General features: G+C 37.4%; 1 protein-coding gene across 3 annotated transcripts in view; it reads right to left on the bottom strand.

The window, feature by feature from the left end:
- Positions 1-1053: 1053 nt before the first annotated feature.
- Positions 1054-26874, bottom strand: part of CDH2 (cadherin 2) — a 119364-nt gene continuing 93543 nt past the window's right edge. For 2 of the 3 annotated variants that reach the window (XM_027638689.1, XM_027638686.1), the window contains exons 10-16: positions 25471-25727; positions 23985-24127; positions 22545-22778; positions 21983-22216; positions 20613-20752; positions 9536-9700; positions 1054-2479 (exon numbers count right to left, since the gene is read on the bottom strand). In XM_027638689.1, coding sequence (XP_027494490.1) covers positions 2273-2479; positions 9536-9700; positions 20613-20752; positions 21983-22216; positions 22545-22778; positions 23985-24127; positions 25471-25727 — 1380 coding nt within the window. In that variant the 3' untranslated portion in view covers positions 1054-2272. The remainder of the gene's footprint in view (positions 2480-9535; positions 9701-20612; positions 20753-21982; positions 22217-22544; positions 22779-23984; positions 24128-25470; positions 25728-26874) is intronic. The other variant, XM_027638687.1, reaches the window with a different exon arrangement.

Below are 26874 nucleotides of genomic sequence, written 5' to 3' on the forward strand. Positions count from 1 at the left end.
TAGTTGCAAATGCACGAGATAAATGATAGCCAGGCATGCAGAGGTTGAAATACTATATCCCAGTCTGAGGACTGCTACTTCTCACCTGTGTCAGGAGCAAGAAGAAGAAAGGAGACATGCCTACAAAAAGTGCAGTGGAGTTACCCCACATGCAGTGTTTAACGCTACCCAACTCGGATGTCAGGATTTACCTCCCAAAGTCACAGTTATATTATGCAAATTACAGTGTGAGTGCTGAGGAAGCACTGAAGTGGCACCAGTGAAGAGCATTACCCAGATTAACTCCCTGCCCACCCAGCTGTCCCAGCACAGAAGGCTGCTATGCCAGTGCCAGAGGCCTGACCCCCTTCCACTGCTCCCCTTCTCTCAACTAAGGAACTGTGATGTTTCTGCTGACTTTGAGCTTCATACTGTTCACAATTAGGTCCTTAATGACTGTAAATGTAGACACTGGACCTGAGCAGATTGCTGCAAGTGAACAAAAACAGAACTGCTGTACCTACAGGTCAGAAACATGTTAAGAAATGACTAATCTCCTAATGGGGCTTTTTGATAGGGCTCCATGACCACAAGCACCTCCTTGATGGACATGATCTGGTGTGCCCTCAAGTTGGCAGGGGCTTGTCTTTCCTTCAGCATAAGAAAGTCCAGGTGGCAGATGACTGCCACAATCAGCAAATTATTTTATTTACGCAACCTGCAGCATAATCACACAATCATTACACCGTCAGTCTAGAAATGAGCCAAAAACATTGCAAGTTCTATTATTTAGATAATTCACATTAAACCAAAGAGCTAGCCACTCATGCAGAACTGAAAATTTTGAATTCCCAGACATCCCAGCACAGTTACTTTGCTTTTACTGGGGAACCTGCCTTTCAAATTTGTGCCAGGCTTTCTTCTATACGCAGCTTATTTTCAGTCCAGCAATAAGTATGAAATGCTAAAGAAGTGCATATAAATTCTCATAAAATTCAAACACATTTTATGCACTTTTTATTTATTATAGTCAGGGCTGCTCAGGTAGAAGAAAAAAATGCCAAACCAAGCACCAGATCCAAAATTAGCATTTTATTCAGAACGTTGGGGTCAGAGGTGTATCATTCATATTCTGGTACACAATACAGAGGCAAAGCTGTTCTCAGAAGTCTCTCCAGTTTGAAAGCTTCTTCTCCCATCCCTCCCCACCCCCAAAACATACTGTATATTTTCTCGTGCCACCAGTATCAGGCCAACTTCCCTCCCCCCTCCCCCCCTTTTTTTGGTACAAATTATGTAAAACTTTTTTGTGCTAAGAACTTTTCTCCCTCCCCAAACCAAAAAAATAATAAAAATAAAAATAAAAAAAATATTGAGTACTCTAACTACAGTTCAACAATTGAATCAATGTCACTTGTTTGCAACCTGTTTTGTAAATACTTTATCCATAACGAAAGATATAAACATGCAAAAACCTGAATCCATAGTCCAAATAATACATACACGTGTTCTGAAGTTTCTGCACTTCTCCACAGACTATGCCAATAAAACATTATGTACACATACCATTTTTTACAGTGAAGTGGGAAAAAAATACTAGAAATTAAAAAAAAAAACAAAACCCAAAAGTGTACATGGATTAAGACCAAAATGTGTCTAACATTCTAGCATTAAGAAAAAAAAAATCAATTCTGCTACAAACTGGTGATATGAAAACTCCCTTTATTTGCAACCAGCTGCATAAGTTTTAGAATTTTAGTGAAAAAAGTCCCCTAACATCTAAAACTAGAAGTAATGTACATTGTTCCACCTCATGGTCTTCTCTCCCAGATAATAAAATTGTTCCATGAGGATTTTTTTGTTTATTTTTAATCTCCTTATTTTAATAAAAGCAATGCGATGTAACAAAAGCATGTTGAAGCATATTGTGTTTCACCTTACTCCTCCCCACCCCAACATATTTTGTCTCTTTAATGCATCATTTCATAAATCAGTACCATTAAAGCCTTAAACATAAAACTAATTCCGATCTGAAAAAGGTACAAAAAGGCACATAAAATCCCAGTGCTTCTGTACTGTAAAATTCAAGTGTAACTGAGCTCAATATTTTTTTCCAAACAGCATTGGATCACTGATATTCCACGGAGCCCAAATTGGTTTGCAGCCTAAGCCAAAGCCTTCAGCAAGCACTTGTGCTAGTAGACTACAAAGTTAAAGCCTAGCTTCTGTATGCTTTTGGGGAATATCAGTTGAAATGTTTGTACTTGTCCAAAACCAAAGTTCACTTTGAAGTTCAGTCATCGCCTCCACCGTACATATCAGCAAGTTTCTTGAAACGTGGGCCCCAGTCATTTAGGTAGTCATAGTCTTGCTCACCACCACTACTTGAGGAGTTAAGAGAGCTCAAGGATCCAGCGGTGGAGCCACTTCCTTCATAGTCAAAGACTAAGAGGGAGTCATATGGTGGGGCTGTAGGGTCATTGTCAGCTGCTTTAAGTCCCTGTAAGAGGAGAGGGAGAAAAGAAGATGAAGTTCTGTATCTGAGAACAAGACAAAACATAACCGGAATATTGCCGTGTACTCATCTATTAAACAGCACCTGAGAAAACAAAGTTCTTCCTCTTCTCCTGTTCAGTACAAAACAGGACAGTTATTTTTGTAACTCCTTTTAGAATGACCAGGTTTCCAGCATTACAGCAATGGACATTTCAAATGTAGCTGCAATTACAGGTCTAACAAAACCTTAAGAGAGCATCATGGCACTGGGACCAAAGCTAATAAATAAACAGTTTCAGACCTATACAGCTCACAACCTGCAGCATGGGCAATATGAGAATGGTTAAGTAGACAGACGGGGAAGGAGAAATAGGCATGTTTGCAGAGATCCCCTTTAACAGCCATCTCACACGCCCAATAACATACCCACTGACTTTTCTGGCCTGCAGTCCATTTGCATGTGCCAAAATCCTTATTTAGTTAGTCCTGTAAATTCATGCACCTCTGTAGGCTGCTGTGAGAAAAAGGTATGGTATGTTGGCTTAAGCCTTATGTGTTTTCCCATAGCTACCCATGAGATTCCACCTGCTCTTCAGAAAAAACATGCACACAGTGATATCAAAGCTAAATACAAGATTATAAACATTTTTGTTTTCTCATTTCAAGTCACTGAAGTTATCAAAACAGGAACAGTGGGTCTTCAGTAATTTTAAATTTCTAATCTACGGAACTTAATAACCTGAACTTAAACCAACACAAACAGAGTAAGAGGAAAATCCAGGAAAGAACCACATTTACAGAGGAAAGTCTCTTCTCTCCCTGTTTTCTTACATAAGTCCAAACCAAAAAAATTATATGAGTAACTAATTTTAAAATATGAGACAATTGCTTCGTGCTTACCCACAGAAGATTTGACATGTATATTAAAGGCTGAACTCTGAAGTTAAAAAGGACTATTATATTTTGCATTTTTCAGCCTCACAGTTTCTTCCATAGGATTAGCAATTTTTTTCAAGATCTTCCACTTTGAATAGGATCTACTCAGGCAGTCACTGACATAGGACAATCTATCTTCCAGAATTCTATAAGGCTGTGCTGAGATTTTAAATTGCACACTATTAATTTTAACCAGTGCTATTTGTGCTGGTTTTGCTTTTAATTTTTAATGTTTATTAATTTAAAGAATGGCTTTATTATACTCCCACTTATTTGAAGGAAAGAGCGTGCCTCCTTCAAATTATTTAACGTATTCTGGTTCTAGGAAAGTCTGTTTTACTCTCAACTGTGTTTAGTCCAAATCTGACATAATGGAACCAGATGTTGATTTTTCTTCTAGAAATACACATTACAGCTAAACCTCTTAATTAAAGCATATGGCATTGATAAGGTAGAAGCAAATCCTGACTATCTAAAATAATTCAGATGTGTGCGAAATGTACGTAAAATAATTTGCAAATCAGTGGTGGAAAGGCCCAGAGTATTTATCAAACTAATGACCTCTAATCAAGAACACATTTTGGACTTGAAATGATCATTTCATGTAGTGCAACAACATCAAGCAGGTTATTAATAGCCTGCATTAGAAGCACAATTTTGAATTATCTGATAAGAATAATTGGTGATGCTTGTTATCTCTCTTCTTTGGTGTTTCCCATCCTGATGGTCATAATAAGCACAAAAGATCTGAGATTTCGAAAAGGCAATCGCCAGTGTTGGAAGACTCTCCTTACCAACTTCAAAGCAGCAGGCAGTTCTAAGGCTTTCTCTCAACTTCTGCTGCTGATGCACAAATTCAATTTTATTTCTTAGGCAGTAAATGGCTTTATGGTATCTACATCTTTCCTTGAGCCTGCTCGGGATGACAGACAGCCATGCATTTGGAACACAGGTGACACAGAAGGAGAATAAATAGCACTTGAGGTTAAGGAGTGCTGAGGTATGAATCCCAGGTATCCATGTGTTAAAGTCATTTAGAAAGTCAGTTTGGAAAAGAAATGCTATTTCCCTGCAGTTCCACCTACTTAAAGCCAGCCAACCATGGGATAACAATTTATTAATAAAATCAGTCAGCAAAACATTTTCCTACATCACTGCAGAGATTCTGATATCTATCAGCCATCCGTGGCAAGGCAGAAGGCAGCCTCTTTCTATATGCTTTTCCAAAGGGGAAGTTGTAATTTTTGTTTTCAATTTGCTGTTGGTATCTCACAATAGCATTTAAAAAGAAAACTTGTTTGAGCTACTGACTTACAAGATAGTATCTCACTAACAAATTCACAGTTTCAAAGGTTGTGCTAGCAGTGTAATCCATTTCATTCAGAGAATGTAGCTATGGGTCACGTTATGGAGGTATTGATTCAACAGTACAGCACAAGTTATACTAACATTTGCACTTCTGGATTAAAATTCCTCAGATTCATAGCTTAGTGATTCAGCTTAGTATCCAACTCTTCAAATGACAACCAAGCTTTCTCCTATATCTGTGTGGAAAGCTACAAATTAAAATGAGAAAGAAATACTATGATGTTTTCACTCTCCCTCTGCTAAGCCTATGCTTTGAATGTACCCAGTCTACTTCCGGGTGTTGCTGTTGGGTTCTACAGCATGTCTGACAGCTCTGGCAGTGATATTGGCTTAGAAGCTCCCTTTGGTTTCAGCATTGCCACCTTTTTTGTTTATTATGCCACTCCTTTCAGTGGGTGGTACCACAGGCTTCTGTATCTACACAACTGAAAAGGTAACAAATGGATGCCAGAAGTGGCTTCTACTGATTTTGCTGCCATGGTGTTGTCAGTCGCTTCTGAAGAGAGATCTCAGTTTTTGCCAGATGTGTTGAAGAATCTCAGAGCAGCAGAGTTGTTAGAGTTACTTGGTTTACAGTTTCCTGATCTGAAAACCCAAAGTTTTCACTGGAGAAAGAAGCTCATTCAACAACAGAATTTCTGGGGCACATACTTGGGACCAGGGGAACCTGCTGGGATAGTGAACTAAGTCACATTTCTTTGCATCTGCTATACCAATAGTGCACAGCAAGAAGTCGCAGAAGAACCATGGCAACACAAAGGTCAGCTTGAGACCTAAGACAGGCTGAGACACAATCTCACTTTTTTCCTCTTCGTCTTTTATATAAGTTGTAGCAACTTTCACTAAGCACGAGATAAGGGGCAGAATGGGAGAACCTACTGTGCAAGTTATACTTGCCTTAGTACGTGTAGCATTCTCAATTTCTCTCAAATCAAAGGAAAGAAAACCCTTCAAATCTTGAATTAACATGAAACATTACAAAATGTAATGCTTTTATTTTCATTAATTCTACTACTTAATCAGATTCAGCAGACTTTTGATGAGAAGGAATGGAAGAACAGAGTCCTCCAGGGAAATAAAAAAAATAGTTTATATCTGGAACCATTTTTTGACTTGACAAGAGAAAACAAAAAACATCGAAGGGACTCTATTCTGCATGGAGGTGCACCCTATCAATAACCATTTACCAAGAATGAACTGAGGGTCCTCCATGTCCTCATGGGATGAGACTTTTAGTTTGTAATTTAAATTTAGTTTACCTCAGGCTATGTCCTCGATTGATTATAAACATATTCTTAGCCACAAACTCTCCACCACAATATAATTTGCTTGAGATTTCTAGGGACAATATAGGTGGTTCTTGAAAACAGGATTAACAAAGCTACTTCAAACAGGACTAATTTATACTGTCCCGCAAATCCTGACTATTCTAAGTGTTAATTATGCTCCACACTGCAGGTTATGCTTTAAAAGGCTCAAAATGGAAAACAAGGTCTACAGAGGATTCTTAATAACACATGACTTATTTCACTGACTTGTTTGTACAGTGGACTGGAAGAAAAGGAGGTTTTTCCCTTCCCCTCTTAAATTAGAGATTCATCTATCCATTGAAACAGACAAAACAACAAAGTCCCCAAGGTCATTTAGCTTATGCCTGCAAAACATATTTTGACTATAAGATACCTCTGGAACCTTCTTATTTTAGACAGTTCATAGATCTGTATATATTATCTCAACTTTCTAAGTGTTATAAAAACACACGACTTTTTATCATGCTTTTAACTTGTTTTTCAACTGAGAAGTCACCAGAACACTACAAAATACTCTTATTTATGCACGTCTCATTGAGTTAAGTAGATTTAACACAATGGATGACAGCTAGAAAATAATATACAAGAAGAAACGGAGTATTGCTTAAAGGAAAAAAAAAACCAAAATGACCACAAGGTCTTTTTCACTTTTTGTTTTATAACTCTGTAATAAAAATAATAAGAAAAAAACCCCCAAACATGCTTTCTTGGTAACAGTAGCTAAACCTGCTAAAAACTGAAATCAATCAAGTTCTTTTTTGTCAAAGGTTGGAGTAATTCAGAGGCTAATCTGAACAATGCTGGCTATGCTTCTGAGGTGCTGGTGAACATTCAATAGACTAAATGAATTCTCCCTTAGGATCATACTGAGCAGCATCTCTGGGAATAAGGTCAAGTCCTCCAAAACAGCACACATCTCCAAAAGTGTTGCATCTTTTCAAACCAGGGGGATAAATACAGACTTTTCTACCGAGGTACTGACAACTCAAAGGAAGCCTCTCCCTGCTCAGCTAGTGACTGGGCTAGTTTTGTGAGTGGTTTGGATTAGAGATGCCCAAGGAAAAATTACATCTAATAATAATGAAGTTGGATGCAGAGATATATGAACTTTGCTCTTTCTTATCCTGCTATGTTATTCTTACAGTTCAGTCTATCTTCTGGATGAACTGCTCTAAGAAACATCTGATACAGGTTTTACTCGAGATATTTATTTCACTTACTTCAAGTAAAACTGAGAGAAACTTACCAAATTGTTCAAGTATAATCTCATCAGGACTGCAAAGGGAGTTCTCTGAAGAGAGTCTGAAAACCTGTGCAGTCTGAATGTTTATGCTCTAGATACTGATAATTTTGAAATTTAACTATAATAGTGAATACTACTGTGAAAGACCTATTCCCCCCCCCCACCCAACAGACATTTTAGAATCACCATTGTCCATTTTGCTCAGACTTTTGGCAAAACAGACAGAGCATCGAGAACCTTTGGGTGGCTACTGTCTGCTAGACAGAGGGTTAGGCCCCACAGTAAAACGATACATTGCTGTGAAATCCTAAGAAAGAAATACCTTATGAAGAAGATAAGCTAAATATATAATGCTTAAAACATAGAAAATACCTCATATAGTTCCTTTCAGTCAGAGGATATAATTAATTCTGAGCTAAGTTGCAGACAAGAAAATTGCCATGTTTTCTTTAAATTCATATGTATTTCCAAGGTTTATCTCAGAGTCAATGACATTATTTTACTGTGTATGAATAGCTGGGAGAAGCCTTCTTTTTTGGTGGGTGGTAAGGGGAAGCATAAAGGGAGGTAGGGATATAATACAGTAGATAGCAGGAAGAAAATGGCTCCATGCTCATCCTTACTGCGATATAAACATACTGGGTTAAATCAAGCCAGCAAGTACTGTTTCTTCAGCTCCACGTGTACACAGTGATGCCCCCGCCTTCAAGAGCAATAGCCTACCGAAAAATAATATTGCAAGAACAGCTTGCTAAGTAATTTAAAAATCGTAGGAGGCTAGACAAACTCTGGCCCCTTCCTGGTTTTCCAGGAGAAACACACCCATTCCCTGCCTTTGCTCTGTAACAGAGCTTGACAGCTGCTTTGATAACAAGAAAAATCAGGGTTCTGTGCCACTGCCTGCCAGGTGGACAGTGTCTGGTCACAGCTGTGTGAGAACAGGATGGGAATCTCAGATTGTCTGGAAGGTGAGGAAGCACAAGGAAGTTTTTGTGTGTACACTGCCTTGACCAACAATGTGGGCTTTTTATTGTCCCATTTCTCCACTATTTTCAGAAGCCAGTTATAACTGTAATATTTAGAGGTGTAATGCATGCAAAAACCTGAAGTCTCTTAAAATACAATGTTATATAAGAATATTTGGACATTTCCTGCTAGTCAATTTCCTGTAAATCTTTTTACAACTGTATTGCTGTACACACAGAAGGGGCAAACACAATTTTCTGCAGCTTTCTAACACAAAAAAGTGTAGTATATTAGCCTGATTTTTCTTCAAGGTAAACAAGAGTAAACACGTTGGCAGAAACAGTTCTGCAATACTCTGCAGAATGTGTCCAGGTCTAGTTACCAAAGAAGATATGAGAAAAGTAGAGAAAATAATAAACTACAATTATTCATGTACAGAATATAGCAAAAAATAGTGGTAAATTTCGGGTTAACCTTTTTTTTTCTATAACCAGCAAACAAAGGAAACACATTCTATCATAACTACCACAACGCCAATGATTTGAGACTGACCAGTGACAGAAATAATGAAACAAATATTTGTAGGAGCATTTCTTTCAGAACTGTGAATAATCTGGTATAGTCTGAATCTTAATTACTTTTATCTTTACTAGATTGAAGAATTAAAAATAATGCAAAATTTTGAAAGCCCTATGACAAGAAAAGTAGTATTAAAAGCACTTATATAACATTTAATTTAGTTGCCCTGCTCACTAACTGTATTTGATGGAATTCCTTTGGTCTTATTGAAGGCAGTGAATTTCCACTATTATCTGGATTCAGAGGGTAATGTATGAGGAGAATGAAAATTAACGTCTTCCACGATTAAATTACTGTGAGTTAATAAATGAATTTAGCCTATACTATAATTTTGTTAGTCTGTTTATTACTTGGAACCCACTGAATAATCCTGCTTGGAGATATTGTGGTTGCAGCTGATAACGTATTATGAATGTAATTAATACAAATGTACAGAAGTTAATTGATATATCTTCTCTTTCTGTTTGAATAAGTTAATTAAATTTGCCTGCACTTTAAAAGAACATATTTACTTCAGTCTAGCAAGACAATTTTAATTGTCTAAGGATGTTTTAAAAAGTTATTATGTTCTAACATAACAGCTACTCATGCAGAGTAGAATAAACAAAATATAAAAGCTTATCAGATCTTAGGAGGAAACTCTTTTTCAGTCTTCTACCTCATTAATGAAGTCCCCAATGTCCCCAGGATGAGGAGCAGCTGATCTGACTGGATACTGAGGTTCTGCATGAATTGGCCTTTCATCAAGACGTCTGATTCCAACAGGTTTGATGGCATCTGGTTCCACAGTGTCAGGCTGCTGGAGCTGGCTCAAGTCATAATCCTGCAAAATATGAAACAAAGACAGGACGTTAGCAGAATTTCAAACAATATCTGTCAGGGGGAAACATGATGAGGAAAAAAGGGAAAACCCAAAGTACAATTTCACCTGAGGTCCTATTTTCAGGATTGTAATGCTTACTGAGAATAAGTCAGTAACATTGTTATTTGCATACCAACAAGATGTTATTTGATTTATACTCTCTGCATCTACCATTTTGATTGTATTCCATCAGATTTGTAGAGCTTCTCATAAGTTTTCCATTGAGAAGTAAGGATTTGAGTAGTACTATTAAGAGACTAAACACTTTACCTAGTAACAATAATTTACTGCATAGAGCAAAGATGCCAAATCCAACCCTCATTTTTCTAAGCAAATAAATATCACCCATTCTGAGAAAAGGGCAAGCACAGTGCTCTGCAGCGTTTTCTAATACCTTCAAAGAATGAATTTAAGACTCCTTGCTGATTTCATATGGCTTCCATAATACGAAAGCCAAAGGGGGGAAAAATGTCGTAAGAAGTACAAAGCTCCTCAGATTTGGCCTTAATTCTAAGCACTTTCTAGAGATTACTCATGAATCTGTTCATTAAGTACTTGATGCAGCAGTTGCAGACTCTGGCATACTGAAGAAGTTAGCACAGCACTATGAATTCCAATATGCAATATGTATGTATGTAAAAGTTTTAATCAGATCAATGTTTACGCATTTAAGATAAATACACCACAGCTCTCTTTGCACAGAGTGATGCATTGCAGCACTGTCATTCACCTGACTCCACGACCTCACTGTTGTCATGTAGAGAGGGTAGTTGTGCTCTAGGATGCCGTTTGAGAACTATCAGTAGATGAGGGCTCATGCCAACTCTACGATATGCCAGATAACTGCTTGAATTATTTGTGGGGCAAGGTAAAAAGCATCCTAAATAAGCTACTTTATCAACCATCAATATCCATTTTTCAACAGTGATGTTCTGGAAAAAATCTTATTTATAATCACAACTTGCTGGAAGTCATCTGTACAGACAATTAGATTTTTATTAGTTTCTTTCTGGCTTCTCAAGAAAGGAATGCAAGCTTTTACTTCTGCTGTTACCTCACGGGATGTAGGTCCTTTTTCAGAGCACGACCTACTGCACCCTCAAAACCAGACTTCTAACATGAGGAGAAGTCTGTTGATAGCAGTGATGGTGGTTTGTGAGGAGAACAGTAACTGATTACCAAATCCACTACACCTTCTAATTTGTTACTTGGGTCCTCAGATGACTGCACACAAATATATAGGCAAAAAAAGGTGGAACAGCTCCACTGAGATCTGAGAACGCAGTTTCATATGTTTTAATTAGATTACAAGTTCCTTGAGGCAGAGCTGTAACTCCTACCCTTCGGTACTTCATGTACCAAACAGAATAGTAAGTGATCTCCAGGAAGCGGCACGAATTGGAGAAAAGTAAACAGAACAGGAACTTTCTATCCTTTTCCTTTTTATTACATAAAATCAAAATAGTTTAGAGACATGCTATCAGAAAATCCTATCAAAAAGAGAAGAATGTACTTTTTAGAATTTATAAATATGTAACACGAGTGCTTTTCATACCCACCCAAGAGATAAAGGTGGAAAACACCAACAGGGAGAAATGAAAAATACATTTTTTTTTCAATTCTAAGCATTTCATTATGGAGGACTTCAAATTGGTATGGTTAAATAAAAAGGTATTAAAACCCGAAGAGTCTCTGGTCATTTCAATTCTAGACAGAGAAGATGGTTTTTTTCCACCCACGCATACATGTACACAATTCTTTTTTACTGGTTAGTGGTCATACAGAAATGTAAAATGAATCAAGTCAGTCAGTCTAGTATCTTCACACTTAAGGACATCTTTTTGTATGTATTTACAGGTTGAGACATATCCAGGCTCTCACAGCAAAAAACACAGCAAAGACTGCCATCCATGAGGTAATAGCAGTGCAGAATGTGTCCTTACATGGACTCCCACTTTGGTTTTCTTTTCTAGGGTAATTTATGACATTGCCATTTAGCCTTGTGTCAGAGGAAATTTATTTTGCAGGTCTATTAGTGTCCAGACAGGAAGAGAAGATCCATTGTACTTATTACCTTGGACTCTCAAACCCCTCATATCATTAGAATCAATACTAGCTGTGCATCAGCTGAGTGTGGGCAAGTCATCTACCATCTCCCCAAACTGCTTTAGTGCCAGGCAAACACAGCATCATGCAACGACTCCAGCTGTTTCAACATTCTGTCTGAAGTTGACTCTACTCAATTATTGCAAAGTAACAGAAGTAAAAATGTTCTAAAGTGCCAGGGTATAAGCTGTTTAGGGCTGCTGAAGTTCCATCTCTTCACTCAGTGCTGCTTTCACAGATAGAAAAGTGGGAAAGCTTTTCACATATTACCTAAAGCTTCTGAACAGACTTTAAGGTTAGCCCCAAGCAGAATTTGTTAAGATAGTTAACTGCAGAATTGACAGCTAAATGGAAAAGCACCTCATCAGAGAGAGAACAAGACATGCTGGGGTAAGCTGGGACAGCCAGCTTTGAGCAATATTCTGGGTCATTATTTTTACTGTTAATTTCAGGACCACAAGTCAACAGTGTTTTTGCATCAGTCTTTTTCCATATAACCTGTTCATAATTACAATCTGCTGAGAGACTACTGACAGCAGTTCTTGAGGAACAAGACCTGTTCCTCCACTGGAGGTGTACTTCAGAGAAAATTGTGAGAATTAATTCATGGGGCTGCTAATTTTTGTCCAAGGCATTTATTTACACTGTTTAGGTCTAACTCCTGCAATTCTAGAACAAATAACTCTTTCCCTTCCTTCAGTTTGGACTTAAGCAAATCCAAAGGGTTTGAGTTTTTCTCCTCAAACTTCTAGACAAACTTAGACTGTTAATGGAAGAGAGAATCTACTTAGTTTTCCTGTATTGGATGGCTACTAAATTTGCACCCATTTTGCATCTAGAAAAAAGTCGGGCCTTAGATACCAGAAACTTAAGACTTATCTGATAGTCCCAGCCTACAGGCAACAGGGAAACAGAAGCCTCACATTCTATGACAGGAATCTAAGTGAAGCAAGCTGAAAAATCCCTTGTCTTTCCCCTTGTTTATTAAGGGACCTATGATCATCGGAGACACTATAGCTACCTTTTAGATAACTGGTGGTTAAAGAGATGACAACCTTAATACTTTATCAGTAGAACTCTCTTGATGCAATAACCAGCATTTCTGTCTCTTTGGTTAGCATCTTTGGCATCGCTATTTGTTCTTGCTGAAAAAAGCCTTGGCATATGTATTAAAAAGCAACATCTGGTTGCTCTTAATAAAATAAAATCACAATGTACTAAAAGGACATTTTATCAGAAGTTGCATCTTGCAAAATCAATGAATGTCAAACAACCCCCCCACAAAACCCCAATAATCCCTTTCCCTCCAAGTTGATTACAACGTTGACCTTATTAGCTTCACTTAGTTCTAGACAGCTTTAAGCAAAGACTTACATCATTACTAGTTCACACCTTAGGTTCCTGAGATGTGAGATCCCAGTGAGACAGTGCTCAATGTCAAAATCTGCTAGCCAGGTCCTATGAATTAACCCCTTACCAGATGTGTACGCAGAAGTCTCCAAAACCCCAAAAAGCATTTCTTTAAGAGTATGCAGAGTCCAAGTATCTCAACTTGAATAGAAAAAACATCCAGAATAAAAGAAAAGGCTATTTTATATTCCCCAGTAATCACCGAGAAACAAGATAATGCGGCCTTCAAAATCTCCTCCTTAAACAACTTGCTCTTGGGCAAGGCAGCTGTTCCTAGAACAGCACCTGAGTAATAAGCCCTCATACAGCAGTCATCAGTTACAGAAGAAGAGATTTTTTTAAAAGTAACTCACTTTCTGACTGACAGTTAACAGATCCTACAGTCCCTGACAAAAAAAGAGGGGGATAGGTCAGGAAATAAGAGTTTCTCAGAAACTTCTAGTTTTATACAGCTTTCATTTTTCTTTCTCCTGGATTAGCTGTTCTAAATTTGAAGATTTACTTAGTTTCTGGGGAAAAAAACCTTAAAGTAAAATTTCTTACAGTAACTGAACCTTTTAATGTTTACTGGAACATTAAAAAGCAGAACTGCAAACAACAGAATGAAACTACAACTTACTGAAACTATAAAATGCTATGCATAGACAGGATTGACTTTTTTTGAGATAGGAAAACTCTGAAAATATTGTAATATATTACATCTAAATTGAGCTTTCCACTATAACAGCGTAGTACCTGGAATCTGACTGACATTCATTAATGATTTATGAATCTGGCTTCTCTGTTATCTCAGAGCTCTCCGTTTATTTCCTGGCTGCTCATGAGACTGTGTTATACACTTCTAGGGGTGACTTGGGTTTTTACCTTCAACAGAACTAAAGCTTTGGTAGTCATGAACCTAGGCTTGGAAATATGAGTAATATAACAAAAACACTACACCTGTTTCTTATTTTCAAAGGATGCAGCCTTTGCAAAGACATATGAAAGTTCAGATCTATCTCCATACAGGAAACAATCAACTTCATTGTCATCAGATCACTTAATATGATGGTGTCATTCACTGAACACAATCAACTGCTATGGTTTAACTGCATGTAAAGCAACATTGGCAGAAATTTGCATTTCATTTGCCCTTTCTACAGGATGGTGCCTTAGTATAAACTCATTTTTTTATTTTCCAGAGAACAGAGCAAATTATGACATGAAGTACCTATGGATAAAAAAATGCGTTCTCTTTTGCGTTCCAAAGACAATTACTGTCTATTCCAAGTGAAATGGGATGAAATATTTTAAGCTGAATGAAAGGGAAGAAATATTTAAAGCTGAATGTTCCCACTGAGGTCTTTTAAAAACAAAGAAAAAGGACGCAAAACCCAATGCTGCTATATCTTACCATTCTACCCCCAAACATCACCCTAAACAACTGTTAGAAATTTGCACTTAAAATATTGCCTGAGTACTGCATAATGCTCCAATCCACCCTAAATCTTACATTTGCTGAAAAAATGGGACTTCAAGAAAAATAAAGCACAGAGGATTGACTAGATGTAGGCTGCAGGTGGGAGGCCAGTTAAAATACTTGCGCCAACAGTTGCTCTTTATTTGCCACTTGCTTTTAGATTAATTTCTGCCATATTGCTTTTCCTGTTTTTTTATTATAGATGCATCTGGAGTATTACAAGTTAGTAATTTTTAAGATAATCAAGATGCTAAATTTTTTAATAATAAAAGAGGTGAAAGTTAAACTCCAGCTGCAGATAAAACACAGTAACAGGCAGAGGTCTTAGATATGATAAAATAAAACAAATTTGTAATGGAATTATGGTAACATGACTTTTCATATGATGAGATAGGGATTCACCAAGGAATGACAGTAATTCCTCCACAGGAGCATTGTATGAGTTACTCAAAAAATAAAGGTTAGAAAGTGAGAGTAAATTATCTGAATAACACTCAGAGAGGGCGGTGAAAAACAAAATATAATCAAATGGATTTATAAAGTTTATCTAGTAAGTAAGGACCATTATCATGTATACAGCAGAGGTTGTAACAAGATCAAGCACAGAAGACTAATATAATCTTAAAATGTAGGCATACAGAAAGTTCTGACAATAAGGAAAAAAACCAAATCCACAAAAGTTCGGAAAGATTACCTAATTTTATTTATGACACACAAATGCTGGAACAAAGCTACCCTTTCTATAAAGATGCAATTTCTGTTTAGAATTTAGATCCTGCACACATAACAGTAAATCATTGTGCTTTTATTTTTAATGCTATTAACACCATTGAAATAAATGCTACTATTTTTCTTCTTTACATAAAAATGTAATAAAACGTGACAAAAAGCAAGCTATTGACTAATGCCAAATAAAGAACTGATACAGGAAGGACCATGCAGAATCCTCAGAAAGAAAACTATTTTGAATAAAGTAAAATCATTGCATTGGTAACTCTTGTGCTGAGGAGATTTGAGGGTTAGATTAACATACATGTTCAAAACAGCTCATCTGCAATACTTTCAAAGCATACCACCCCCCTGCTCGGGCAACTTGTTTCAAAAGGACCACCTGCATGAAGGAGTACTACTAAAATTCAAAAAACATTATAGAAATGAGCTCAAGGGAGAGGAGAGAATCATCTTGTGCAATGAGATGTATACAAAAGCAATTAAATGAAAAAAAAAATGTATCACAGTTATCAGGCTGACATATGCTGCACATATCCCAATCAAGCACCCACTGCCTCGATGTAAGTCACACAAATAATGACCCGAGATATGCGATGAAAATGAATTAGTGATGCTTATGGGTTGTGATGTGCTATGTGCGTGAACTATGCTGCAGACACGTGCTAAGTGCTTTAATGGGTGGCCAACAGCATGTTTTGGTACTTGGAACTGAGAATGGTGTTATAAGTTCACAGCACATTGTATCAGGGGAGAATTTTCGCCATTTGTACCTCACAACGCCCCATTTGTTAAACGACTACAAGCTGTAGATCATGCATCCATTAATAATCAAGACAGTCACTACCAGTTTCTTAACCTGAACCTAAACTAGGCACATCTGCTTCAGAATATAAAGTAGTATACTGTCCCCCACCCCAATGAGCTTAAGATTAATTTTAGAAAAAAGAAAACAAAATACCAACGTTTAACAAAAAACCCCAAAACTAACCACAAAATGAACAACACTTCTCCCCCACAGCAAACCAGTCCCATTGACTTCTGTGGAATGATGCTGACTCAAAGTCTCTAATGGCCCACTCCCCTATATGTCAGGTAGCTAAACTGTTAAAAGTAGAAAATAGTAAACAAAATCCTGAGAAGAAGCCAAGACCTTCTATCTGGAACACCTCTGCATCCTCTCATTCCTCCTTTGTTCCCAGTTTCTGCTAGTACAGTGATCTTTCACAAAACCAAGAAAGAGTTTCTGCCTGGAACAACAGGAGTGCTGCACAGCTTTTGGAGGCCATTTTTCAGCCTACTTTTCTGAGGAACACAAGTTTAGCAGAAAGCAGTCCAGAACATTTCCAGTGTTGACAATGCTCTTCAGTGGTGAGCACACTGACTTCAGTTATGACCCACAGATCAAAAGCTTTTTTGACTTAGAGAATTAAAAGGATTTTTCTGAAATGTTGTGGATATCACATGACCCTGTGTACACTATGTCGGGCTAGAGGAAGACTGAATCATTCAAGATCCTCAATTTTCTTTACATGAATTCAGTCTGTCACACAAAACAAAGCAGGCCAAGATGGCATCAGATGGGATTAACAGAAGACCTACACAATGGACTAAAGTGCTCTTTTATTACAGATTTCACATCATGATTCCTTGGAATTCCTAGCACAGGATTAACAAAAAAAAATACACAAACAAAACCAAACAGGAATTTCACCTTGTTGCTGGCAGTTGCTATGACTCAGAGAAATTTATCTGGAATTTGAACGCATCAAATTTTTTATGGGAGACATTACTCTGATAGAACATACAAAGAGTTTGAAAGGAACATGCTAAACATGCTTTAGATGTTTCTGGGTCTGCCATGACAGCTAAGGAAACCCAACTGCATAGCTTCAAAATAAATAAATAAAACCTCACAAATAAATCAATTACTTTAAGAGAAAAGCCACAAGTTTAAAAGTAATTTGGTTCAGGATATAGAGAGTCCTAAAAGTTCTATCACTTATCTTCAAGCCCTACCAGCCATATATTCAAGTTACCTAAACATTTGGGAAATACGAGGCCACACAGGGAAAATTTTCAAGTATTCATCTAGAAAAGCATGTGATTTTAAAAAGTAATTTGCTAGCTATAAATAGAGGTAATGGTAATGATTTTGAAAATATCTGAAGCTTTTAAAATATTGTTCTCACTAAGATTCACAGGAAGCTTTGAGTATTCCCTTCTATTTCACTGTATGTGATGCACCCTGGGCAGGATGACTCTGTGTTTGAGTCACCTTGTGTTTTGCCTTCTACTGAAGCTGTTTGTTTAATCAATCCTGAGGGTTTTGGGGACAATGCACCATAAAACGTTAATATTGATACAGAGCATTTTCCTCTGTCATTTGCTGATGACTTCTGGATTCAAGATTGACCATGAAATAAGTTTTTTTTGATTTTAACAGAACAATGGCAGATCTACCCTATGAGGCCTCATTCTGAAAATACATTTTTGATGTCAGTCCCATGCTTTTTTAGAACATTTTCACTTTTACAATTAAATGCTTTTCTTAACTTTGATAAAAATGTGAAGATCTTTATAGTCAACATCCTTTGCCCACCATGTTCTGCACACAGCTTTGCTCATGCAGTATTTTGCTAAGCCACAGTTTGCCAAAATGAGATTACTACTTGTAGAGAACTTGTTGGGACATTTGAAAAGTTTTGCATTCCAAGTTCTTAAATCTCATATAAAATGTCTGCAAAACCAAATAAAATCAAATGATATATAATCCTCTTGCCGTCCCCTGGGCAAAGGAGGTGAAGGGGGCCAGCAGGGAACCAGGAAAAAACAAACCTAGGAACTATTATCTCTAGTTAAGCACAGGCAAAATTTAGATTTTACAAAATGCCAAATCTAAATAAAGTAAAAAAAGCTCCCTGAAAAGACAGAACTTTTTTACATCATCCACTGTAGACAGAAAAATAACTGCCTACATGAAAAGTTTGTGCTCTCTTTTCAGCCACTCTGGATAGGAACAAATTCCTAGCTTTGAAGCTATGGTAGAATCTACCCCCTTTTTGCCCTACCAGTAGTCTAAAACTCCAGCTACGTAAGTGGTTATAAAAGCTTGTTATATTTTCTGTGAGCTTTTATTTTCTTCTTCCTGACTTGTTTGTTACATTTGGAGTGTGTGTAAAGATGGTTTAGACCCTCAGAGACCAGTCTACTGCTCAGTGGTTCAGTGTACCTGAACATGTCTGGCAGCAAAGATAATTAAATTGCAATAGTGGCTTTAAAATTTGTCTTAAGAAAGTAAGTATGGGTTTTACGGCTAAAAATCATTGAATCTTTTGTGAAGCCCTCAAACCTCTCTGTGACTAGATGCTTTCTATGCTCACAGTGAGAAGAAATGATCCTAATTTCAAATTTCTTAATATTTTACTGCTACTCCACCCATTTGCAATTTATCCTTTCATTGCCTGCAGTACCCTCATTCACTGCTGGTGAAAGGTTGTGTTTATGGATGGTTTACATCCCGCTAATCTCTATGGCATTCACGGAATGTTACCTCCTGCCACAGTACCTCTCACTAAGACAGCACTTCCACTGGAGAGGTGCACAGTACAAGATGGTCAGAGGAGAGACTTCAGAGCCATTTCTACTTTACTGTCATTGTAAACTGTTACAATGCTTAAAGTTTCTGATATGCACCACAATCTCTCCCAACACTACTCTAACATCACCTATGACTTCCCAATGGAACATACTAAGAGAACCTTACTCTGTCCTGAAGGTTGTGTGGACAGTAATTAAAAATCAAAACTCCATGACAACTGCTGAATAGATCCTCCAGAGAATTACGGGTGGACAAGAGCTGAGGATATGTGAACTGAAACATTAGTTCTCACAGCACTGAGAAGCCTTAATTTTTATAAAAAACTTGTAATTCTTTTGTACAATAGCAGATGCACAAACAGGATGAAGTTCTTGCACTCAAACTATCTATGTACAAACAACTGGCATATATGCATAGACTCAAAGGGTTGTTTTCACTTTATTTAACAACATAAGCAATTTTCCAAAAGTGCATAAACTGAGGTTTCCTCTGCAAACTGCTTAAAAAGAACATTATGCAGAAAAGCCAGGAAGTAGGAACAGTACTTGGGGAAATGCAGGAAGCATGGAAATTACTAAGGGGAACACAAATTTCAGACAAACAAACAGATGAGCAGAAGGAAACTATAAAAGTCTGTGCCAGTGAAGGGAGAGACTTTTCAGACAACTCAAGTGCCAGATGACTGAGACTGGGGATGTGTGGTAGAATTACACTTAATTTTTCAAGGCTTTTAACTGGAAAATTTCTTAGACTCTATTATATCCACTACTCTCTTTGTAATTATTAGACTTACTTCTACCACTAATAATGTGCATAAATCTACTGTTTGTCATGTTCATAAAGCACTTAATAAAAATTCCTCTGAAGGAAGGAAATCGCACTGCTTGGAAATCCACTAACTTAGAGAGAGAAGGAAAAAAGGAGCTATTCTTAGCATATACACATCAGTCCTAGTCCTCTGACATATCAGCAGTGGTTCAACTAGAGGTGACATGAGAGTAAATGCATATGGCACCTGCTTGGAAAGGTATTTGAATAAACACAGATGTGCCCTGACAGCTACTTGAAACCTAAATACTTTCCAAGCTTGAAATCCCAGTGGTGGCCAATCTGTCAATAGCCAACAATATTGTATATCTAGAAAGGCATTCACCTACCACCAAGAAAGGGTCATATTTGGATTAGATGCTATTAGACATTCTGAGCTGGTGATTCAGTACAACAAGATCCCACACAAAAAATGAAGAAAGTTTAGACATAAATGAGAGAGGATTTTAACTTTCACCTAAATATAACAGTCTTAGCTGGAATCTGGTCTGAATGCTGTAACAGGGCAAGATATTGGTTTTACATCCTATCCAAGTGGCAAGCAATTGGTATATCTGGGACTGCAAAAAAAGCAGCATAAGAAAGCAATATTTTATTTAATGTTTTGAAAACATCACCTATTGCCTTCAGTATTTAATGCAAAAATTAGCTACCTATCATAATGTGTCAATGGAAACAAAATAGATAAAGTGCAGAGTGAAGTGCAAATCTATACATAAAAACCACTAATCACTCCTTACCTGGTCTTCTTCTCCACCCCCTTCTTCATCGTATTTCAGAATGTTGTCCCTCACATCATCTTCGGGATCAATCAAGAGCTGCTTTGCCTGACGCTCTTTATCACGGCGTTTCATCCATACCACAAACATTAAAACTAAAACTGTAATATAAAAATAGAAGAAACAAAACCATGTCTTAATTTTGAAACAAGGCCATGAACAATTGTACAAATTTAACACCAAGATTTAAATTAAAAAAAAAAAAAAGCCAACGAAGTTGGATTTGACTGTTCTGGATGAGGTGTGGGTTAAATGAAAAATTTGACAGGAGACAGCTTCAGTAAGAGATGTTTAAACTCAGGCCTCTATTGACAATTTGATTTGGAATCAATCACATATTCAAGGTTGTAAGTCACAAATCCATTCCAGATCTGCAAAATAAACTTGTCAAGAAAAGAATTAAGAAAGACTATGCTCCATAAACCACTAGATTAAGAAAGGAATCTCTCCTTCAATAAGGCTCTGTTAATTTAATAGCCAACATTTTAAAAGTATCTTGTATCAAGAAAACAATTATACTGTGTGCCTGTGTACAGTCCTGGGCTTAGCCAGGTTCAAATATTATTTTTTAAAAAATTACTTCTTTCCATAATTTTCTATGTCCTAGACTGGTGCATAGTATACTATGAACAGGCTAATCCCTTCCTTGTGTTCCACCACAATTGGAAATCACTTAACTATAATGTGGAGGAGAGCTAGCATCTAATTTTCTACACAGGACAGACATTTAGTCATGATGTTTAGTCATTCCCCTTATTGAATGCACTTGATACAAAATAAAATACTAGCACAGCTTTATGCAGTACTTAAACACACACATCTTTGTTCCTGCATAGTTGCCTTTCTCTCAGGCCTTATGTGAAGGGCTATGATGTATTACATTCCAAAATCACCCAACAGCCTACTTTCATTAAACTGAACCACAACAGTAGTCACACCAGAGCATTCCTTAAAATCACTGTTACTTACTGTGGTTGCCACCAAATCCACACAATTCCAAGCAACACAAAAGAGATTGGATGTCTAGGGACTTGGTCACTTCACTGACGTAACATTACGCCCATGGGTTTAAATGGAAAATCTCTTTCAAAAATCCACTGTGGGGCTAGACTGTCATGCAAGTGCTAGTTACACTGTCTCACAGACCCCAAATTCTGTACTACGAGAAAGTTTTCAAACATGCTCAAAACACCGAACCATGCAGCAACAATTCCTGGACCTGAGACTTTAATAGCTCCCCTGTCTTTGTCAAGCTACCTGAGACTAAAACATAAGACTGTACTTGCAAAACAAGAATAAAGGAGTTAGGATTAAAAAAGGCATCTACTCACTGAGCAAGATGATGATACAAAGCAGAATTGCAATGATGGCACCAGTGCCCAGCCCTGCACCAACAATACGGTCAACGTCAGTGCAGTCTCCATTTAAGTCACACTGGCAAACTTTCACTTTCAGCAAGGACGTGCTAGATGCATGTGGATTTCCAGAATCTGTAATTACTATGGGCACATCATAGATACCAGCCTCCAGGAACCTGATTCTTAGGGAGAGCTGGGCGTGATCACCTGTGTGTGAAAATAAGGCACTTATTAAAAAGTAATGCAGTGGTCACATGGGTTTAAAATCGTATTGGCAAAAGTGGTTCATCTTTGAGCTCTGCCTTAACTTCTTGCTCAAACCACTATGTGACACTTATGTTCACAGTAATCCAGAAGTCTGTTACTCTCTTTTCTTTCTTAAAATTTCTTGTTCTTTGGGGAACTTACACTAAGATGCTTTCCTGTTCTTATTAACAAAATCAGTGTGTGTTGTGAAATAAAAAGTAAACCGAAGTCAAATACAGGAAGACACAGTTTTTTAAAAAATTATTAAGATTTCTATAATGTTAATTACCACTAATTCGAACAATGGTCCAATTCCTCTTAATACTAGCAGGTGTGTCAGGCAGCTCAAAGGCAAAAGGGCCTGCATTTGGATCTATGTCAGGGTCTACAGCAGTGATATTAATAGCATTAGGCTGCAGTGTTTCACAAGTGGTGGCTTCTTTTGGATGCACTTGGGGGGCATTATCATTGATGTCCAGCAGGTATATCTGAAGTGTGCCAGTTCCGCTCATCGGGGGTATTCCTTAAAGAAAAGAAAATAATATGAAACCTGTTTCCATTTGCAAAGTTACTTAAATAAAGCTATACCAACACTTTTCAATTACCATGTACATGTTTACCTAAGTTTTGGGATTCTGTCTTTACAAAACCAACCTAACACTGTCACTGCTCCTGATAACATACTAATTCTTATGTAGTCTGTTCTCAGAGAAATGGCTCTACTCAGCAAAATTCAGCAAATAACTGCAGATCTGCATATCAGGGACTCAACCCCTTCACTGACCAGACAGTGAATCTCCAGAGATGGTTCACACCAAAGGCTTCAAAGAAGAAGGTGCAAAATTCTGATAGTTTGTCCTCTGGATAAATTATTTTGTAACTTTGAAGACTTATGATCACCCTTTACCACAAGTGTGCTATTTAAATTCCTTCTAATACTGACTTTTAGGATGCTAATTCTAGACATTCTTCCTATCCATAACAAATATGTGATGCTTCCATAAACCTTGCTGAAGTCATACATTTATGTGAAGATTTGGCACTGAATTTCTTAGTATAATGAATAATGGTTCTTATTCTACCTCCTATAATCTTCCAGTTCCATTTATGTTTCTTCTCCAAAACAGAGCCAAAGTATGGAAGCAGCTGATCTAGCTTCCAGTTCACAAAATTTTACCATTTGTCTCCTCTCCAAGGCAAATAGCCCCAGTGTTTCAGTTCTCCCCTCTAATGTGAAAATGTTCCTAACTGCGTCTGTCCATATTTCTACTATCAGCTACAAACAGTACAGCGTTCCAGCTGAAAACAAAGGACTCATTTCTCAGCAGTGTCAATTGTCATTAACAAACCGACAATGAAAAGATACTTTTCCCTCTGCACTGCTGCAGCCTGAATGTGGTAAAATATAAAACCCCTCCACCAAAATGTTACTCCCACAAAATCCACTCACGCTGTGCATTCACTCAATGTACCACACTCCCATACAGTTTTTTTCAATTTTCTGTAAACTCAACTAATCTAGCTAAGCCAGTGCCTTTCTACAAACTCAGAAAATTATTTTTCAGCCCATTTCCCAAGTAGCTGGGAAATATACAAAGTCTGATAGAATACAGACTTCCAACTGGATGTATTCTAAGCATATGCTTTTTTCTGCCCCAGTAAAACTGAAAGGCATTCAAGCACACAAAAGAAAGCTTTTGGAAAAAAAACATACAATATTGATAAATACCATTATCGGAAGCAAGAAATGTTGCATTATACATATTGTTTTGCACATATATCGACTCTCTGTCCAAAACAGCTGTAGTAGTTATTTGTCCATTAACAGGGTCAATTTTCAGCCAGTTTGCAGGATCTGAAACTTTTGAGTACCTGTGTATTTAATCATAAATTGTGTTATTTATTTGCCGACATAAATATTGACAACAAAGACAGTAGTAGTATTTTAATTTGCATTCTGAACACATTTTTGGAATTTGGAGATAGTATTTCACAAATTTCCATTTATCAAGCCCTATGACTAAAATTCTTGAAAATACATATTAAAACCAGTCCTGCACTTAGATTCTTCAAGTCCCTTGCCATGTAAGTTATCATGTAACAGGAGGATCATAAAATTACCATAAACTACATAACATTAATACCCAGACTCAGTTAAAATATTCATTAAGGATCCTTCTTGGTTTTCCTATACCTATAGAGCTGTTCATACTGACTCTCATCCAGCGCGAAGAGCCAGAGCGAGGTAAAAGTGGATAAAGAGTATTATAGTTGCACTCACACTGTTCTAGCACTTCCAATATCACTTAATTTTCAGTTTTACTGCATGCTTCTCATCTTAATTCGAAAGAGGAGTGTCTTTCAAAACCCTCCTTCTATCTGATAAATTTGCCCTTTGACATTAATCAAGTGCAAGCTATCTTAGTACCTGACACAAAGTCCTCATGATGTCATGTCTGTGACAGTTATGTCCAGAAACAAGCAAAATATCACAACGAAGAGAAAATAAAATTGTAATAATCTTGATTTTGAAAGGAAAGACAGAAAGTAAGTTCTGGAATCTCTTCTACATGAGCTAAAAAAAATATTGGATGAGTTCTGACTGAAGGCAAGTCCCTGTCACAGCTTCGCAGTTAATGACCATGTTTTATACGAGGTATGAGAAAGCATGCTTTAAGATTTCCATGTCTTCTTCTCTTGTCTCATTTAGCAAAGTTTTATTCAAATTATGATCATAGTTATCAGTAGAAAAAGATAGACAACAGCAGCACTTTGCACTGATGGAGAATAAATCTAAAGAAAACCCTTCAGATAGATTTGATCAACAATCTGATGTGGTTTTGTTGCCATGTTGAAATTACTGATGAATTTAAATTACAGATTATCTTAGTTCACACAAGCATGTGTCTGCTCTTGACTGAATATGTTGGGGTGCAACATCAACACAGACGCACAACTGCATTCTACCTTGATGAAATGGGGCTTAGGATGAGAATGTGACCCAGCTTACACATCTATAAATGCTGGTCAGGTCACCTTCTCTACAGGCAAAAATCCCTCTAGAGAGAGCTGCACAAAAGCCACAGGATGTACTGGCACAACTACACGCCACAGTAAATGCAGTAATTTCACGTCATCTTTTTTGCTCTCCACCCGTTCCAGAACACAGATATTGCATTCCAGTTGTTAAATAACTGCAAAATGTTTATACAGACCTTAGAGATGTTTGCTGCATGTAACGATCTGGGTCCTGAGCAGTGAAAGTTGCCAACATGCTACCAGCAGGTAGCCCTTCTTCTTGACGCACAAGCTTAGGGTTTGGAACAAAATACGGGCTCTCATTCACATCAATAACTGTAATGGACACAGTTGCTGTTGACTGAGGAGGATGTTGAATCCCCTTAGCCAAAGGCACTTGATTTTCCGCAGCTACAGTAAGTACAAACAACCTGTTGGTCTCGAAGTCAATTGGCTGGGAAGAGCAAAGAGAGAAGTGTTATTGTTTACTAACAGTAGCAATGGACACACAACAACATTTTTGATTTCATGCACATTTTTAAATGTTACTTGTACTGCTTTTCTCAAAAATGAGCACAGGGTCTAAAGAGAACAGAATAAATGCATCACCTCAACAGGAGACCATGGGCTTGGGTTTTGCTTAGCAGCAGTTTTCAAGTCAGAACAGCTAGAAACCTTGTCATTCTTGGATTTAACTTATTCTGGTACTGCCATTAGAGGTAAATGAGGGAACAAATAGTTTAATTACAAAATGATGTAAAAATCCCCAGCTTTGTGCCAGGCATTCACATGTGGTTCCTGAAGAGCTCTCCTGGGGAGAGAAAGTTGCCTCTTTCTGTTAGGAGGATGAAAGTTTCCTTCAAACAACTTCATGACCATACCTAGCCCCACAGATCAGATATTCTCATGACCTTAATGATTCACTGGAAAGACTCTTGGTAATTCCAGCTACCCCTGCTTCTGGTATACATATGGTTCCCATATTGCCAGTGCAGACAACCTTTAGTTTTGAGACTTCCTCATTGAGCCAGAAGTCCAATTTAAGGAGGAGTAAAAACAATTTCAGGCTAGAGTTCCTCTGCCATGCTGCACAGGAGCGAGGCATTCTTGGAGACCTGATTCACCCTAGTACCATGCACTGTGCTACTCACAAAGATTCTAGACTGGAAGAAACCCTGTACCTTACAGGGACAGTTGGCATGTGATAATATGAAGTCAGTGACAAGAGACAATCCAATCTTCATTACAGGTTGACAGATCAACTCACTGCAATGCCAATAAAAACTGTAGGCAGGTTTCCAACTCTTTCCATGTCTATGTGCTTAAAAGCACAGACACTCACATAATTCTTGCTGAAAGACTGCACTATAACAATTAATACCTCTGGGGAAGAGCAGTTATAAAACAGAGACAGTTCTTAAAAAAAACCCAGTGTGAATTACCATTATAGTTGTACAAAAGCTACATCTTTTTGTCACCTAGATACTAAGAATATTAAAAATAAACAAAAAACAAGGAGGAAAAGAATGAAGAAAAAAGGAAAGGAAAAGAAAGGAAAAGAAAAGAAAAGAAAGGAAAAGAAAAGAAAAGAAAAGAAAAGA

The sequence above is a fragment of the Corapipo altera genome, unplaced genomic scaffold (assembly GCF_003945725.1).
Source record: "Corapipo altera isolate COAL_440 unplaced genomic scaffold, ASM394572v1 49, whole genome shotgun sequence".
NCBI lineage: Eukaryota > Metazoa > Chordata > Aves > Passeriformes > Pipridae > Corapipo > Corapipo altera.